Source organism: Perca fluviatilis, chromosome 19 (assembly GCF_010015445.1).
Source record: "Perca fluviatilis chromosome 19, GENO_Pfluv_1.0, whole genome shotgun sequence".
NCBI lineage: Eukaryota > Metazoa > Chordata > Actinopteri > Perciformes > Percidae > Perca > Perca fluviatilis.
In genome coordinates this window covers 8434473-8453276 of record NC_053130.1, presented here as the reverse complement: position 1 = coordinate 8453276, position 18804 = coordinate 8434473, and the positions used below count along the sequence as shown (strand labels likewise).

Sequence of the window (18804 nt, the reverse complement as noted above, 5' to 3'; positions counted from 1 at the left end):
ATTTAATATATATTGTCATTTTCTAAACTAGTCTTAACCTTTACTTCCCTAAAATGGAGATTGTAATTGTGTTTTTTGTTAAATTGAGCCCATGATCAGATCAACTGTACATGTCTGTCTCAGCTGGTTTAAAGTCCACATTTTGTCCTTAAATCTGTCCCACAACACATACACACACCTTGTGATCTTGCTGCTTCCCAGTATCCTTTTTATTGAACATTCTGTACACTAATCCTCGAAATGAGATGAAAATCATACGTTTATATTATGTTGTCTGCATTACCCAAACAGCAACAACCATCCTAAAATAGAGAATTTATGAAGGAATACCAAAACAAGTTCCCCAAAATTGATACAGATATATACTCTCTATTTTCAATGAAATCCATCAAGTATAAGAGTATGATTTAAACTGAAGTAAATCAAATTAAAACCAAACAGCAAAATAAAACCAAACAACAGATAGAGGAAGAGAGAAAACTAAATAGGAAACAGAGAGAGAAACCTTTTGAGCCTGGATAGCTCACCTAGAGCGTGCGCCCATGTACAGAGGCTTAGTCCTCGACCCCTTTCATGTCTAAAGCTGCCCTATCTAATAAAGGCCTAAAATGGCACAAAAAAAAATCTTTAAAAAAAAAGAAGAGAGAAACCTTTCACGTCCTTGAAAAAAATTTAACTGGACTGAGCTCAACATCAAATTCCAAGCTTTTAGTAAAATGTGTTGGAAATCCTTCTGCTGGAGAAGAAAGTGGAAAATAGTTATGAGATGCTTAATGTGTTGCTATTGTCCTAAGAATAATCCCTGCCAACAGATGCAACGTGGCGTCTATAGAGGAAAAGGAAACAAGGGTGGAGATTTCAAAATACACAAACATACAACGATAGTTGTGAAAATTCACGTTTTGAATAATCTGTGGTGGTATTATTGGTTTTAATTCATATCTGGGACATGGATGCTTTGCTGTGCACACTTCACTGTGAGGCTTAAGAGATGCTGTGCACCTTATTAAGACTGAATACAGTGAAGCAGATCAGGGCACAGATGTTTCACTTGGATTTTCTGAGTCTTGTTCCCGTGAAATGGGTCTGGGTCTCCGAAGGTACGGAGGCTAGGCTTTCTTTGGCTGAGACTGTTTCACAAAGTGGACTCTATCTCTCCTGGCAAAGAACAAGATAAAACAGAACATGTGTCTTTTTCAAATTTCCTTAAAAGGTCATTGGATCATTATCAGTGAGATAATAGTACGCAGAGAAAACACATACACACGCACACACACAGGTTTGTGTCACTATCTTTGTGGGGACCCATCATTGACATAATGCATTCCCTAGCCCCTTACCCTAACCTTAACCATCACAACTAAATGCCTAACCTTAACCCTTACCCTCACCCTAAACATAACCTAATCATATCCATACTCCTACAACCAAGTCTTAACCCTCAAATAGCCCTTTAAACTTGTGGGGTCCAGCATTTTGGCCCCACAAAGCTGTCGGGACCCCACTACTGGACTCCCGGTTTTTGGACCCCACGAATATAGTTAAACAAGCGCGCACACACACACACACACTCTTGTGAACCTCTTTGCTCTCCCACACCTGCACCAGATGAGGACTGCCACCACTTTAGGAATATGGTTGTCATGACAACCATGTCCCATCTTTCCCTTATCCCCATGTGAAGAAGTGGAGGGTAAACAACACCCGTGAGAGGAAAGGGCAATGAGTTTGTCTCTGGGGCTGCTGCTGCTTGTGTCTTATGTAGTCCTTCTTTGGCTCAGTCTCAGCATATTTATGCACATGTATTTGCTACAAGAACGTTTGAATTTCTGTGTGTTTATCAGCAGTTTACTGTTGTAGATTGTTGTTATAATTTTACCCTAACAATATATGTTGGTTGTCAATCAAACTGCAACTTTGAAAAGCTGTCCATTAAACTTAACCGAGACATCAAAATGTTCCTCTTAAGTTGCAATACTTATTGTTTTATTCAAATGTATTACTAGCAGTGATTAGTTCCTCCAAAATCCTTAGTGCATTGCATTGTGGGAGAATAGTGTGCATCAACAGCACACACAAAAATCAACCGTATTTAGTATGCAAACTGTGTGCTTTGAGTATACTTAGTCTCTTTACAGACTTAAAACCTGCTTATAATTGGTATGTAGGGTGGAATTGGGACACAGCATATGTGTCAGTGCTCAAGCAGTTGATACTCTGCTGCCCTCTGCTGCTGAGGTACTTTCACTGCATGAGCCAATAGGAATGAGATCATTGGGGTCTCCATTTACAGGTCATATCCAATGAATTGTTCTAAAATCAAATATTTTTAATTTCTGCATTACATCTTTAACTAGTTATATGGGCTGCAGTAACCATCCGATTTATCTCTAGTTTTACATGTGCTGGAATGGTTTAGTACAATGGTTTCCATTGTACTAAACCTAAATCCATTGTTCTTCTACAAACGTAAAATACTGAATACTTTCACCTCTTCAAGCCTCTAAAAATCCTTCAAATAAAATAATGCAAGAAGGAAAATCCACTTTTTGAAATTTGCCTTGACACCATCAGAAGTGAAAGTAAATCTGCATGTTTTACTAAAGCATCTCCCACAGAATTAGTTATTTTCAAGAGTGTCTAAATCCTCACTGCTTGGGATCAAATTGAAAGATACAACCAGAGGTTTTGCACTGCAGACTACCACCTGAGCTGTAAACTTATGCCTTGAGACACAAAATTATTTAGTTGAGTTTGTGCGGGTTTATTATTAGTTGTCTTATGCCACGGCTCAAATTTCAGAGCGCTGGTATGATGGTCACCATAACTGGAAAGGATGTGCTTTACAAGAAACTTGGGCCAAAAAAATAGCATAGAAAACAGTATTTACAAAAACAGCAAAATATAACTTTATTGAAATACTCAAATCTAGGTATTAAAAAAAAAAGCAATCACGCTTAACATGAGTGAAGGATTATCTTACACATACAGTACATACAAACAGGCACATATTTGGTAATCACTTCTGACTAGTGCGACTGGTATCTCAAATCACAAGGAGTCTGAAATATAAGTTAATGGCTTGTGAAATGCAAGGCTTCGTCCAAGGTAATGTCTGATATTTGATCCAAATCCTGATTGATTGAATGTCCAAACACAATGTCCATTCAAATCACATAACTACTTCTTGCTCTGGTTAGATTTTATTGGATATTATCCCTCTGGTTGGCTCCGTTATGTTTATTAAAAGGTTTCCCTGTCAAGTTGACTAATACATTTCCCTGTGTATCAACATCATGGAGCTGGAGCTACAGTTAGGGTTTTCGGCATATTGATGGTAAAATAATGTTTTTCTATACCTGCTAGCTTACGGTTCTGCCTTGAAAACAACATCTACAGAAGCTCAGACAATGACACATCCAGGCTACTGAGACCAGAGAAACACTGACTGTATAAACACAAGTTGTGCGTGTCAAAAGTAACGGAAAAAAAAACAGTCAAGCAAAATTACAAAATAAGGACGCAGTGATGGATAAAAGTTAACAAATAAATAAATAAAAAAAAAAAATTTGTGAGAGGACAGAAAGATCAGACAGTAAAACAAAGAAAAAAGTTGCTCAGTGTGGACAACTAGAAAATACCTCTACAGCCAATCGTCACACAGCCGTAACAATTAAAAAAAAAAAAAAAAAAAAAAAAAAATTATGACTTTGAAAACATGTAAACATTTTAAGTAGCAATAAACTGTGTGCAGCAAGGACAGAATGTAACATTTTAGATTTTAAGATGGCGATACGTGACCCAAAGAACAAGAATAGAGTAGCTGGTGCTTGGACTTAAATAGAAGAAATGGAAGAGAAAAAGCCTCCACTCGGTTCTTGGCTCCTGTTTAGTCTTTTTAGTTTGTTTTATCCTACATGGAGTTGGATGGATTCTAGCATGAGGGCAATTTAAAAAAAATAATAAAAAAATAATATAAAATAGTGTCCAGTAAGTCGGCAATCCGAGAAAAAACTAACAAAATTAACCTTTAAAAAGAACCACAGTGACAGTATTTACTTTATTATTTTTCTTGTGTCAAACCCCCAACTACCTGACACCGATGTAGGCTAAAAGTAACCAAATAAAAAGTTACATTACAGTAAAACAACTGAGAGATGAGTTGCTTTAAGTGACAGTTTGGAGCATCTGAAGAGTCAAAGACTGAGATAATATATTAGGTCTTGAAACACAGTTTTAAGTCATGGGAGTTGTCAATGTCTGTATAAAGCTCTGCATCTTAACAGATCACCATCCTGACCAGCAGGGGGAGCTCTAACAGAGGCTTAGGAATGTCGCACTTCTCTCGGATCAAAAGTGGAACAACCAGGGTTAAGGGTCAGACTGAAAGTTATCACCAGTGTTGAATCCATGGATCAGGTCAGTGTCATTCCGAGTATAAATACTAAATACAGAAGAAAATCCACTTCAAAGTGGATTGCCCCCAAAACCTTGGTTAAGATATACATTCATGTTACACACTTCTCTGAACGGAGTTTGAGAGAAACAAGAGAGCACCTGTTTCACTGAGACATGTCATATTACAAAAGGTGCATCTGAAATCTCTGACTGTCTTACATACAGCTGAAAAGGAACATTACGTAACATAAATGCCAAGTAAATATGTGCAGCACTTCTCTCATGAAAACTAAAGCCATACAGTAGAGAGCTGAGCACTAGCTTTCAAATAACGTGAAGACTTCTGTTGCAAAATTAGTTATTCGCCATTTTAAATCACCGCCAACAATGTCCTGAAAAGAAGGTAAAACAAAGACAAAATAAATCATTTCCTCCATAAACAGATATGTAACATTTTGAAATGAAGCCTTCAAAATGATCAGTGAACATTGACAATTTGTCAAGTAACAAAGTCTTAGTTAGCTTACACGTGAATTTCCACCATGATCAACCTGTTTTAAAGCACTTTTGATTCACGGACATCACAGTAAAAACAACATTTAACAGCATTCAACATTTCCACACAACAGCTGCAGACACTCATGAGGCAAGTTACAGCGAGTATTTCAGACAGACTCTCTACACTGGCAGCTTGAGCTAACATCTGAAAATGCACTTAGGGTTCATATAAGCGTTTTATCCTTTCGTGTAAAGTGATCACCTGAAGCAGAATTAGACAGCATTTGGATTTCTCCATCCATGTCGAAACAAGCCCAGACCTGCTGAGCTGTACAGAGATGGACTCACATTCCGGTTTCCTGAAAGCAAAGTGTGTATTCACTCCACCAAACACCCCATTTTGAAGCTCTATGGACGTTCTGAGGAACTTTTGTCGTAACATGATTCATCTACAAGGTAAACTCAGAGGAACTATAGTCAAAATAATGAAGAGTGACAATGATGAATTTAACATAAATCAAAACTACTTTTCAAAAATGAATGAATGGTTTGTGAAGTTCTGACGGTATGAGTTTTTCTATGTGGAAAAACTGGTTTAGTTTAAATTGAGCTATTTACAAGTAAATACTTTGGGGAGTGTGGATGGGAATAGCAGCACGAACTAAGCCTCCAGCAACAATTACTAGGAAGTGTTCACCGGGAAACTCTTTTAAAGCCAGCAGCAGCAAACTGCTGCATGTGGGAACCATTGGTTGTTTCCAAGGCGTGAAGTTGAAGAACATCACTCGTTTATTTACTTTTGAAAGTTGCTGAAAACTATTGTTCTTTTCACCACTGCCAATAAAGACAGTGTCTTTTCCCTTGACCAAACAACACAGAGTCCCAGGTGGACAGTTCTTAGTCTCCTTATTTATATAATACAGCATTGAGATGCTCCACCACAGAGCTGAAACAGTGTTAAAGCATTAATAAGGCCATATAAATAGTTTTGATATAAATATGTGCACGCAGAGAAAGACACGGACACTTTTGGTGGAGTTCGATCGACAGTAAAGCAGGGATAGCTTGTCTACGGAAGTCGACATCAAGTCAAAATACTATGGTGGCCAGAGTTAATGACACGTCCTTCCTCATTTTTAGAGGTACAATGCATCAACTTCTCCAAGCGGAGGCTCCAAGTGACCTTTATAATAATATCTTAACTTAAAGCTGCCAACTCTTAAGTCATGACCCTGTTCACAATTAAATATTTGTCACTTTGACCTCTTGGGAACAACCTGAAAAATGTCTTCTTTTCTAGGGCCGTTTCAATCACAACTGCCTGCTGCGGAGCCATCACTGGCAGTTCAGGTTAGGACTGCTGAGCCAGGCCCAGATCTGGATCATCTCCTGCGGGGTCCTCGGGTGAACGAGCATTAAACTCTTGTAGGCGCAGGGGTTTGACCTGTACTTCATCTCTATGTTAAAGGTCCTGAAGCCTTTGTGCTTCTCGGGGGCCAGCCCTAGCTTCCGAAGGCACATGCCCGTGTAGACGTCATCTATCGGGTAGAGCGCTACATGTTCTGACACATTGTGCAGACGGGCAGCGACGACACCAGAGTAAAGGTACCCACCACCTCCTGCATATGGAGGGTACGTCCCGATGTACATGCTCTCTGGGATGAAGTATTTGACCTTCTTGTCTCGGTGGGGGCCTGCGTTGGTTATCAAGTCACCCACAAACAGGTCCCTGGCTTTGGGCTCCGAGAGGCCCTTGAGGAAGTCCAGGATGCGGTAGGTATTGACAAAGACGTCGTCGTCGCCTTTGAAGATGAAGCGAGCACCGGTGCAGCGAGTCTGAATCCACTCTAGGAAGAGAACTTCTTTGACAGTCAAGTTGAAGAACGAATCCCTGTAACCCCACTGGATGATGTCTTTATGACGGACGCTCTCATAGCGCAGCATCTCGGACAGATCCGGGTGGTGGTCCCCGGCTGTGGCGTTGCCGAGAAGGAAGATGGTAACCACCGTCCGATTGGCTATAACACCAGCCTTTCCCCAGGACTGACGGATGGCCTGGCGGCGGTCGAAGTGCGGTGCCAGGGACTTGACAGCCAGGAGCAGGAACGGCGGCTCCCTACAGATATCGGGCTGGTCCACCATGATTGGGTAGGAGCGGCAGTGCATGTAAATCAGGAAGTCCTTGAAGCGTTCCGGTAGGGAGTTGTAGTCTTTCACCTGAGTGGTAACCCTGGAGTTAGGCTGGCAGGGGTCAGAGGTCAAGCTGGTGTCGTTAGCCCAATCAGGCAAGTCTGCGTCGCTGTAGTTAGCCCCCAGGATGGGATTGTTGTGAAGGTCCAGAATCTGCTGCTGACGATTCCAGTAAGCAGGGCTGGGAACCAGTTTGTTCCAGAATGGTTTGGAGGGGATGCGGACCTTGTGACCGTTTTTGTCTTGACTGTTGTGTCGGGAGATGATGATGAAGATGAAGAGGTTGACCATCATCACCGTCACCACAAGCTTCAGTCTCCTCCACAACAGCGCCATGACAGTGTCCTTCCCCCGTCAGCACCTGAGCAGACACACAGAGAAAGAAATAAAGATGTCAAGGACAGGAAAATACTTTTGTTCATAAGCTGCATTTGAATACCATATGAGAGAAAGGACAACCTGGGGAGGACTTCTATGTAGTTGCTCACAGACAATATGGACCATTATATTCAAAGTCTGTGTAGTTAGATAGGGATCAATCCTGATGTACCTATAAAATATACAACTTCACAACAGAGTGTGACAGCCCAGCAAAAAAAGCAGATTGACAGCTCAAATGCAAATTCAGGGAAAGCAGCTGCTGAACAAGCAAGCCACAGAATACGTCCTTTAGATATGTATGTTGCGAAGTGATTCATAACTAGTGGACGATGACCATTTCACAAGGAGGCATACAACTTTCTGTAGAGCCATCAAACATTTAAGTAACCTGTACATATACATTACAGTGTGGCTTATGTATAAACTGCATGTAGCATTAACAAATAGTCACTTTAATCTCACTGTAACTAAACAAATAGGTCTATAAATGGGCAACTACTGTTGAAAACATGTTTGTAATAGAGAGTTCATGCAACTATGATTTTAAGAGAGAGTCAGTCTGGACAGGAATTTATGATGGAAATGGTAATGAACATGTGCTTTCCATTTCAAGAAAGTCATCAGTTTTTATGGCAAGTTAGGGCTGGCACAATGGTGAAGTTTGTAGTTTGCCACTTCTCTCTTTGTTAAGAAGGAACTGGTGGGAAGATTTTTCAACCACAAGACCAATGTGATACAAAGTCACATGCATATGCACAAACATTGTATTTATTACAAACGGCTGGAGGAAACTTCAGAAGAGCACTATCTAAGAATATCTTGAAATCCATATCACATTTCCACTTCTAACAAGAGTTAGGGTCTCTCTCTCTCTCAAATACACAACAAAGCTTAAACCGGTTAACCACAAGTCAAATCACAAATCCTTTTTTATTAGTATGGCAAGCTGTGATGTTTATTACCCCACTGCACAACACTGAAACAGAGAATCATTCTGCAAATCAACAATCAACAGATATGTCCTTCAGGTTACCAAGCAGTGTGTAACTTTTTGACTCACCGGCCAAGTTGGCGGGTAGATGGAAAAAAAAAATCCACTGGCCAAGCTTTTTTTTTTAACCGGCCAAAATATAAAATTGCTGGGGTTTTTGTAACATGCATCACATAAAAACTTTCTGGTTGGGGTTGCAATCCTGCTGGTTTATCGGACGCCAAAAATCACCATATGCTAAAAAAAAAAAAAGTCAGTAAACTTAAGGGAGGTGATGGGTGGCGTTCCGGTGTGTGTGTGTGTGTGTGTGTGTGTGTGTGTGTGTGTGTGTGCGAAGCTCCGACGTGCAGAGGAACAGAAGAGTAGCTACAGCTTCACCAAAATGAAGACTGAAAAAGAGAACTATTTTGGTACAAACATTTACCTGCCATGTGGCAGACAGCCCTCTGAAACTTACTCCTCGCCAAACGGAAAATGTACCCGCATTTGGCGAGTGTTAATATACCGTAGAACCCTGAGTGTGAGTGTGAGTGTGAGTGTGTGTGTGTGTGTGTGTGTGTGTGTGTGTGTGTGTGTGTGTGTGTGTGTGTGTGTGTATATATATATATATATATATAACATGATCAATTTTTACACTTCAACCCGAGCATACTGCTTTGGGTCTTTTGTTGAGTGATGATGACATGTTGCTTACTTAATTTAAGCAATATAACGACAGAGGACAGTTTCAATAAAGCCAAATATTTGAGGATGTATCGTCACCTTGGTTTTGTCCTTCTTGGCCAGGGTCAAATGAACCAAAAAAATAGAAAAGAAATGAGGACTACATGTGAGTAGAGGGTTCGAACAGTTCCAATGGACAATACAGCCTTTCAGGAGGTTAGAGTGTGCCTCAGGTTTCTGCTTTGGCATGCTCACACATCCTAGCGGATACATTCTCTTTTTTTACTGAAAACGACTGTATCCTGCCCCTCCCTTTTTTTTTTCCTTCCTTCTTGCCAGCCACATCGACTGTACATCTGCTCAAGCCACTGCAGGGTTTTCATTAAGTTATTGATGAACTATGCCTTTGAAATTCTTGTGCTAGTAACTTTTCTATGCCAGAAAACACTGAATGACAAAAACAATCCACTATTATTAAAAATGACATTTTTTGTCTTTATTTTGATAGCTGGCAGTAGAGTAGTGACAGGAAACGAGGGGAAAGAGGAGGGATGACATGCAACATGATCCCCAGCCAAACGGACGACTACATGGCCAACGGCTTAAACCCCTGGGCCACCAGGACAACTTACTTTAACTTTCCAATTTTAATTCTGAGGCTGTAAACTTCAAACTACACATATCTGTATAAACAACAATTTGAAACCAATAAAACAAACTGATGACTGGATGATATAAAAAAACAACAACTGATAAATAGCAAAAAGCGTGCAGCTTTTGAGCCAACAGGCCAGAGGGTGAGTCTAACAGCCAAAAGTCTCAGCATCTGGGAGATATTATAGTCATTTTGGGGCAGTACATGCTAGAAGCTCTGTTAGGCAGAGCGGAATTTTAAGCTAAATGCCAACATTGGCATTCCAACATGCTTAAAATGGCAATGCTAACATGCTGATGTTCACCATCATCATGGAGCGTAGCAGCATGCAAACATTTGCAAATTAGCACCAAATTACAGCTGAGGCGGATAGGAATGTCATCTTTGCAGGTTAGGATGGATGGATGGATGGATGGATTATTATCATCATGATGCAAAGAAAGAGGTACAGATGTAAGGAAAGAGAAATGCAACACAGCCTGACAGAGCTATAGATGTTCTAAAAGATGTACACAAAAAGAAAATGTATTTAAAGGTTAGCTCTCTGATCCCCGTTATAAATATGAACAACACTAAAGTGGCAACTTATACAGGTGTACAAACTTTACCTTTAAGTTAAAATGGATACCTGACTCGTGCTTCAGTGGCCTTATCGTCCTCTGCACCACTGCATGTATCCTTACTCCCTCTGCATCGTGTTACTCTCTCGGCATCCTAGCAACAACTCTGCACTGCTGCGCCCCAGTTTGCTTTCTTTCCTCCCTTTCCTTGTTTACCCCCTTTTATCCTCACCTCCTCTACCTGCCTTCTCCTATCCTCCCCTTTATGCCCTTTCCTTTCCCTTGAATTTTGCTGACATTTACGTGGAAACCGAGAGAAAAGGCCAGTCACATTTACACAGTTCGATGAAACATAATCCTGAAGGTATATCAGTGTTATATTACCAACAGGGACAAGCACACACATAGCCTTTTCTTTTGGGCCCCCTTCTTTCCCGCTTTTTCTCATGGATGATTAAGCTTTCCTGTCCTCTGTATCCCCATACAAACAAGGAGACTTCTGGGGAAATGGGTGGGCGGAGGGAAGGGGTGGGCGGGGGGATTCTAAGAAAGGAACAACATGTTGACAAGACCACAGCTTCCGTATGTCTAATTAACCGTCAGTAGCGCAAGGCTAAACATACACCTACCTGCCTCACCCTGATGGAACATCTGTGGCTGGTTTGTTTCAGCCGTAATGTTGCAACAAGAGTGTTTTAGCTGATGCTCCCATCAGTGGATCAGGTATGTTTACTACGTTTACAACGGCTGTAATAATCTAAAATCTGGCCTTCGATGAAACTGTTTACATGGAAACTATTCCACTCACATTCCAGTTTTAATGCCAAAGAAAAGAGCAGATTTACGACTGAGGGAGCCCTCATCACATTTAATAAAAAAGTGTTAAAGTGATTTCCCTCCATTATTCAATTGCAAACTCCTTTCCAGTGTTTCCTCTGTATTGATTTGACCGTGGCGGCCCCCCACGGCAACATTTCTACCCCCCACGGTATCAGAAATAGGGCTGCATTGTTAGAGTGCATGTCGGAGAATAGCGCGGACAAACAAGGATAACTAGCCAGTTGAGATTGTGTGTGTACGTCCTTGAGAACTGTAAGTCATATAACTTATGTTGTCAGTTCATTTAAAGGGAAACTTCACCGATTAGCATTAATCTTTGTATCAGTAGAAACCCGGTAGTATTTTTGAATGACCGTGCTTCCCTCCCTCATGTCCCCCTGAGAGGGGAGATCTCTGTATTGTGGGTCTGGAAAAAAGCCTCAGATGACGCAAAATGACGATTTTTGCGTCATCTGAGGCTTTTTTGCCCAGAGGCAAAAGACTACAGCCTGTATTAGGAGCCACTTCCGCATAGCCCAAAGGGGTTGGACTGTCGGCTTTTTCCGGAGATTGCCGAGGAAAAAACGAGTGTCAGCCATCTTGAATCCTACGGCTTCTCAGCAGGAGCAGAAACTGTTCATCCGGACGGAAATTTTAGAACAACAATTTTGTGCATTCAAACTACCACAACACGTGTACCACCGGGATACATTGGAACACATCGGAGAATATGCAGGACACTTTATTACCGACGCAATACTCCACACACTACGGCGAACCGCGCGCCACGGAGACCAGCGGTGCTGCTCGATTCCTCTGGCCGGTAAACTGACCTCATCAGCGGCGAGCGTTGAACGAGTGTGCCCGGTGGAAAACTTACGCTAGCCGGCCACCTGTTCCACCAATCCTTCTTGCAAGTGTCCGCTCATTAAACAAACTGGACTACATCCAACTTCAACGAAACTCCCAACGTGAGTTCAGAGACTGCTGTGTTTTTGTTGTTGTGGAAATATTGCTGTGGACAATCCAGCCTGCTGTCACCGGGTAAGACTACTACTGGAGGTGGGCTGTGTTACCCCGGACTGCCTGTTGCAGAAATGGGGTGATTTGTATCCAACTAACTGCTAACTGCTGGTGGAGTTTGTGACTGTAAAATGCCGACAATTCTAGCTACATCCCACGCAAATGTACGGCTGTGTTTATACTCGATGTTTATACCACAGCCCACCAAGAGCTAATGCTAGTAGCTATGTGTTAGCCTTCTTTTATTACATGGTTTGGTTGAATTCTAATGTAGAATGCGGTCTGTTATTTCTTGATAACAGACCGCCGCTAAGGATAACACACCGTTGCCATGCATAACAGAGCGTTGCCATGGACACAGTTCTGTTCACTCTGGAGCTATCAATCAATCCGCTGAAAGAAGTCCAGATAATGTATCAGCTGTGGCAAAAAAAAAAGCTTGTTTTAAATGTGTAACCACTTGAGCCACGGTGAAACGTTTTTTCGTGTATATGGTTGAAATGACAATAACACAGTTGTTGAGTTGATTGTCTCACTGTCTGTCTGTAAAGGGTAGGCGTGGCTTGGGAGTGGCCTCATACAGCAGCAAAGCAAGTGCATTCTGGGATTTGGTGTCTTTCATCCATATGAGCCAAAAACACATTTTCTGGCTTATCTCGGCCTAGAAGCCACCAATTTCAATTTTCTTTTCACATTTCTACTACATTAGTGACCCAATTTAAAGATATATTCAGCTTTCCAGCGGTGAAATTTCCCTTTAAGCCTAGTCTTTAAATTTAAATTAAGTTAACTGGTGATTTTGGTTGTTTGTATTCTTCACCTGCTAGCTAAATTGCACGTGGCTGTTGACTTGTTAGCGATTGCTGAACGCCATTGCCCACGTTTGTATTTTAAGTGCATTATTTACATGCTGAAGTAGTTACACTGCATTAAGATAATGTAATTAATAGTGGGTTTATTGTTATTTGCTACAGAATGCTTAGCCTATATGTCAAGATAAAAGTTGGCTTATATAGTAACTTAAAAAATACAGTTTAATCACAACAGAAAATATGCCTCATTGTGTGTGTGATTAGAGGTGAAAAAAAAAATATTAGTTTGTGTTGCAGCGAAGTGTCAGTACCGTTTCGGGGGGGGAAGGGGAACGCTGCCTTTCCGTTTTGTTGCTGCTGTGGTTTATGCCTGTGGTCGTCGTTACTTTTGCAAAAAAACTAAAATGTTGCATTAAGTTGTTCTTTATACAGACATACATAAGCACAGATTTAGATGCAGAGCACACAAGCACTGTTTCGCCAAGAAAAGACATACGAGTCAAAAAGCAGCCCAACTGGAAGCACAGCCTGTTTGTACTTAATAGTTGTGTAGAGCGCTCGTAAATGACATTACAGTGGAAGAGGGAGAAGTCTGCTCAGGGAAACAGCTTTTGCTGGATTGACTTTTTAATGTCCGGAGACGCTAATTGTTTCATGTGTACGTGGTAATGCATGATAGAGATAATGTATGAGGAAGGGTAATCAGATACAGGAAAATAAAAAAGGACCAGAGAGCGGTGAGGAGGCAAACCAGATTAAACTTTAGTTGCCTCATCTGTAAGTGAGTTTAGCATTAGTGTGTGGAACCATCAGTATTGCTATTTGCAGTCAAATACAGGCCAGGCTACTTAAAATACATAAGAGTGCACATGTTTTAAATGTCCTTTACTAAATGAGGAATATTCCGCATATCTTAATTTGGCTTTGCTTATAGTGACTATGATGTTATTTGGATTATGGTAATTAGAAAATGTTAGGTTAGCTGAACTTGCTTTTATGTGCTGTACAGTGGATTTTGCAGAAATCAAACTTTACCTTGTCATCTATATAGATTTTTAACCATACTATATCCCCTGTCTCCTTTTTACAGTCTATAGCTTCTTTCACTTCAAATCCACACAACGCAGTTCAGTAATGAAATAACAAGCTTGGTAAAGAACCATACACCCTATCACGAGCTGCAGGATTCAAATGTTAATCACATATCCTGTAAATAATTCAATAATTAATGAACATCCTGTATCAAAGGTGGATTAGCTTAATTTAATCCAATTATAAATTGAGTGGCCTTCTCATGCAGGCCATGTGTGATTTGTATATAGGAGATTCCTGTCTATGAAATACATTAAGTTCCAACTGGAGTGAACTTACAGGACAAAATCTATGTAAGAGTCAAGCGTTTTTTCTTTTTTGCATGTGGTTATCCTGATTATTCCCAGACTGCAACGTCCGCTACAGTTGACCACGTAGATGGATGCATTGAGACTAGAAAGCATGTGTACAATGTGTTGAATCTTCTTCTGGTTTGGTTGAGGTTTTGCACCATGAGTCAGTACTAAAGTCTTTGCAGCAAATGGTACCCAGGAAAAAAAAGCAGAGCGCAACAAACCAAATATCAAATTCAACTGTGATGGTCTTATTTTTCTACAACCAATGAACGGATGTTAAAATAATCTAGAAATTATATTTTTAGGTTAACATTTTACATATTACAGGTTAGATCCTGCAGGTAAGAACAACAGCGAGCCAGATGGACTTTGATGCCATTTTTAAGTTTCATTGAACAGCACAAACACACACTGATTACATCTGGTAGTAATTTACTAGACAATGGCAGGCTGTGTTTACCATTGTGGTTTCCACCTGATAAAAGGTTCATTGAGGTAAGGCATCTTACCTGTGTGGGGGATGGGTTTGAGACAGCAGAAAACAATGGCCGTGACAGGTTAAAAGGGAAGGGTTTCTGTGTGTGTGTCCCTGAGTTTAAGCATTGATCTAAATGAGTTTCAGGGTTTCGATTGGACACATTTAAATACCTCTGTAGGGAGTCAGGCGTTGGTTGGTACTAGGGATGCACCGATACCACTTTTTTTCAGACCAAGTTCAAAGTATTTACATTTGGGTACTTGCCAATACAGAGTACATACATGTACTATAATGTGTGATAACAGCATTACAGTTCCAACAATGACTTTGAAAACATGTTTTATTTGCACCTGATGCACCACGAAGTCCAGTCGGTGCCCACATGCTTTACCGTTCGTTGTTTGTTTACGTGTTGCCACACGGGTGACTTTACCGATACTGGCATCGATCATCCCTGGTTGGTACAAGATGAAATTAAATGAAATTTGGACATGTTCTTGAACACATTGTTCCAAATGTAATCATCTTCACACAAATTGAATGCCAAGGCTTACTGATAAATTGAAACACTTTTATGGTCAATTTTGCAGATTAAAGGGTGTTCCTAAATGTAAAATATGACTTCTATGCATGTGTCACTTTAACTCACTCTTTGTCAAAAGTAATGTGCCACCTAATCATATGCTGCCTGTATTTCTGAAGGTGTGAGTAGACATCTTACCTTTGCAGGTTAGAGGGCCTCCTCAGCTTGTGTCGTCTTGGTGTCTCCTCTCAGCTTTCTTACCCCATACTTAGCTCCGCCCTCTGGGAAACCACAGCCAATGGGAGGGGGAGAGGGGGGTGGTGGGGGGGGGGAGCTGAAAACAGATGAAACAACCTGTGTGTCAACAGGAATTTCTGCATTTACTTGAAGATCCACAGTCAGATATTTCCTTCCCACCACAGATAGCAGAGGCTGCTCTAATGGTTGTTTTCAGAGATTTTATCAGTTTACAGACATTTGTGCCCACCCATGTCATTTCCCCCCCGCAGGCTTAGAGACATTTATTATTAGCTTCTCTTACTCATGTAGGCACGCTGCTGCATGCACATCCATCAGGGATGCTGAGGGGACTATCGTTCAACCTGTGCCATTTTCTGTGAAGCATGTCCAGAACAACGTCGATATAACTTGGAAGTGTGCTAAATGCACCGATACCACTTTTTTTTTTTAAGATCAAGTACTTACATTTGGGTACTTGCCGATACAGAGTACCGATAGGAGTACTTAAGGAGAATTCCAGTCGATTTCAACGCGTAGCTCTGTCGTTTGTGTTCCAGGAGTGCTGTCAGTAGCAAGAAAAACGAAAATAATCGGTGTTGCCTACACCGAGTTATGCTACTGCTAGCTTTCGCACCCAGGTGGCTGAAGTGGGGCAGGTTTTAAAACGTGCTTTTAGCCTCTTAACATGTTTGAGATGTCATTACAAGTGCCTTGTCATGTGAACTGATTCCTTCCGAGTGAACACAGTGAATATGACTGCAGTAGATGTGAAAGAAATGCATAAAAGTTCAGCCAGTGCACATACCTCTGTTTAGTTCTGTTCAAGTCCACACAAGTCGACTGTCGAACTCATACGATCCAATATTCCAAAACATATTTTTTCCACCAAAAAACGATGGTCACGAATTGCCCTGGTTAACCCTTGTGTGGTCCTTCGGGTCCCAGTGACCCGAAGGACCACACAAGGATTATGTACTTCCCTTTACTTTGTTGAGAATTGCTCTCTAAACCCTGTTTGTGTAAAGTAAGTAAGTAAAGTTTATTTCTAGAACACATTTAAACACAGTTTAAGCTGACCAAAATGCTGTACAAACAAGAACTAAGGTGCTGTATTAACCCTTGTTTAGAGAGCAATTCTCAACAAAGTAAACGGAAGTACATAATCCTTGTGTTGTCCTTCGGGTCACTGGGACCCGAAGGACAACACAAGGGTTAAATAAACGTGGTAAAATAACACCAAATATCCATTCCAGCGTTTCCCATATTCACTCTCAGCAGTGCAGCGAGCCCATGAACGAGTCTGTGGTGAGTTCACACGTCTGTAAGAAAAGCAGGACAGCTGCGTACTCTCTGGTAAAGTCAGGTGAATCACTTTGGACAAATTTGGGCGCATCGTTTTTTGGTGGAATTTTTTTTGTTGGGAATATTGGATTGTATGAGTTCGACAGTCGACTTGTGTGGACTTCACCGCAACTAAACAGAGGTATGTGCAACTTTTATGCATTTCTTTCATATCTACTGCAGTCATATTCACTGTGTTCACTCGGAAGGAATCAGTTCACATGGCAAGGCACTTGTAATGACATCTCAAACATGTTAAGAGGCTAAAAGCACGTTTGAAACCTGCCCTGTTTCAGCCGCATGGTTGCAAAAGCTAGCAGTAGCATAACTCTGTAGGCAACACAGATTATTTTCATTTTTCTCACTACTGACAGCACTCCCGGCACACAAACAGAGTTATGTGTTGAAATCGACCGGAATTCTCCTTTAATAATCCCTCTGGGGTCCAAGGGTGTTTTCAGACACACCGATGACTTTGGCCTTCTCAGCTATTGTTGTTGATTAGAACAAAGCAGTATTTTAAGTACCATGCCTTTTTTTCTATTCAAAGCTCAGTGCCTGGGCATTTCTCCGGGATAGTGTCAATAAAATAAATCATATAATTCCTAATATCAAAACACTGAGTGAAGTTTAGAAAGAATGAAGAACGCAAAGTCCATTGACGTCATTCACGTGCATATTAAGTACCTATGTGGAGTTACCGATCCAGCGGAGAGGATGGTTTGTTTACACCAGCAGCTAAGCTCACAAATGTAAAGACTTGTGGCAAACTATAAGAGTTAAAACAGTTAGACTACACACAGAGCTTTCGTATCAGCTGGTTTGCTCCAAATATCAGTGGTGAAGTTTACGGGCAACAGGCTGCTGATGTGCTTTTTCACAAAGCAGCTTAGGAAACACGGTTTCTTTGATGCGGTGACGGCTGGGAATCTCTCGGGACTGAAGAGACGTCGAAACCCAGTATTATTAACGACAATGGCTGGTCGCCAAGGGCAATCATGCATTGGGCAAGAGCCTAGTTATTTTTTTTACAGCCAAAAATCTCCAAATGGCTGCCATTGCTCCTCTTCCGTCGCCTATACCTGCTTGACGGAGAAGTAATTGTCACATTGCTATGAGGTGGTATCGGGTGTGGTAGCAGGGGAGTAATTTTAGGACTACCAAGTACGAGTACATTCACACGGGATTGGACCGATACCCAATATTGGCATTGGTACATCCCTACTAATGGCTTATAACTCCCATCATTCTTGTTGTTCCCGTTTCTCTTAAGTCAGGTCCTGTTAAGGCCTTGCATCGGGTTTCCACATCGATCTAGATTATGTCTATATCAGTCCCTCCAGGATTTCAGGAAACCCCCCCTTTTTTTTTTTATTTTTTTTTATTTTTTTTTTTTTTTTTTTTTATTTTTTTTTTTTTTTTTCTTTTACGTTTCGATTTTTTTTTTTTGATGTCAAAGTATCTCGTTAGTCATATATATACAAATGAATGTTCGTCAATCGTTTTCCCCCCCCCCTTGTTATTTGTCAAATTTGCGGTAAAGTTGGGGTGGTTGGTCAGAATTGCGAGTCGCACTGAATTCACGGCGATTGGTTGAATTTGCATTAACTGTTGCGATCGCGACATCGCAAATTCCTGGAGGGACTGCTATATGCAGGTACGAGTTTTGTACATCACAAATAGGTCTGAAATTCAAAAAGGACAATTTGTGATATTTTAAATAATATTATATAAATTTACGTATGGGAACAGAAAACATTTCCACTCAGCCACGCTGCTAGACAGGCTTTTTGGTACCTCTACTCAACATGGAAACCTTTTTCAAGGTGTTTTCTCATGCTGCT

The 18804-nt window shown here is 41.0% G+C and overlaps 1 protein-coding gene across 2 annotated transcripts in view; it reads right to left on the bottom strand.

Annotated features, from left to right (window-relative positions):
• Positions 1-2885: 2885 nt before the first annotated feature.
• b3gnt2b (UDP-GlcNAc:betaGal beta-1,3-N-acetylglucosaminyltransferase 2b) overlaps positions 2886-18804 on the bottom strand; it is a 29813-nt gene continuing 13894 nt past the window's right edge. Inside the window, exons 2-4 of one of the 2 annotated variants that reach the window (XM_039784111.1) lie at positions 15578-15713; positions 15207-15310; positions 2886-7447 (exon numbers count right to left, since the gene is read on the bottom strand). In XM_039784111.1, coding sequence (XP_039640045.1) covers positions 6232-7422 — 1191 coding nt within the window. In that variant the 5' untranslated portion in view covers positions 7423-7447; positions 15207-15310; positions 15578-15713 and the 3' untranslated portion in view covers positions 2886-6231. The remainder of the gene's footprint in view (positions 7448-15206; positions 15311-15577; positions 15714-18804) is intronic. The other variant, XM_039784110.1, reaches the window with a different exon arrangement.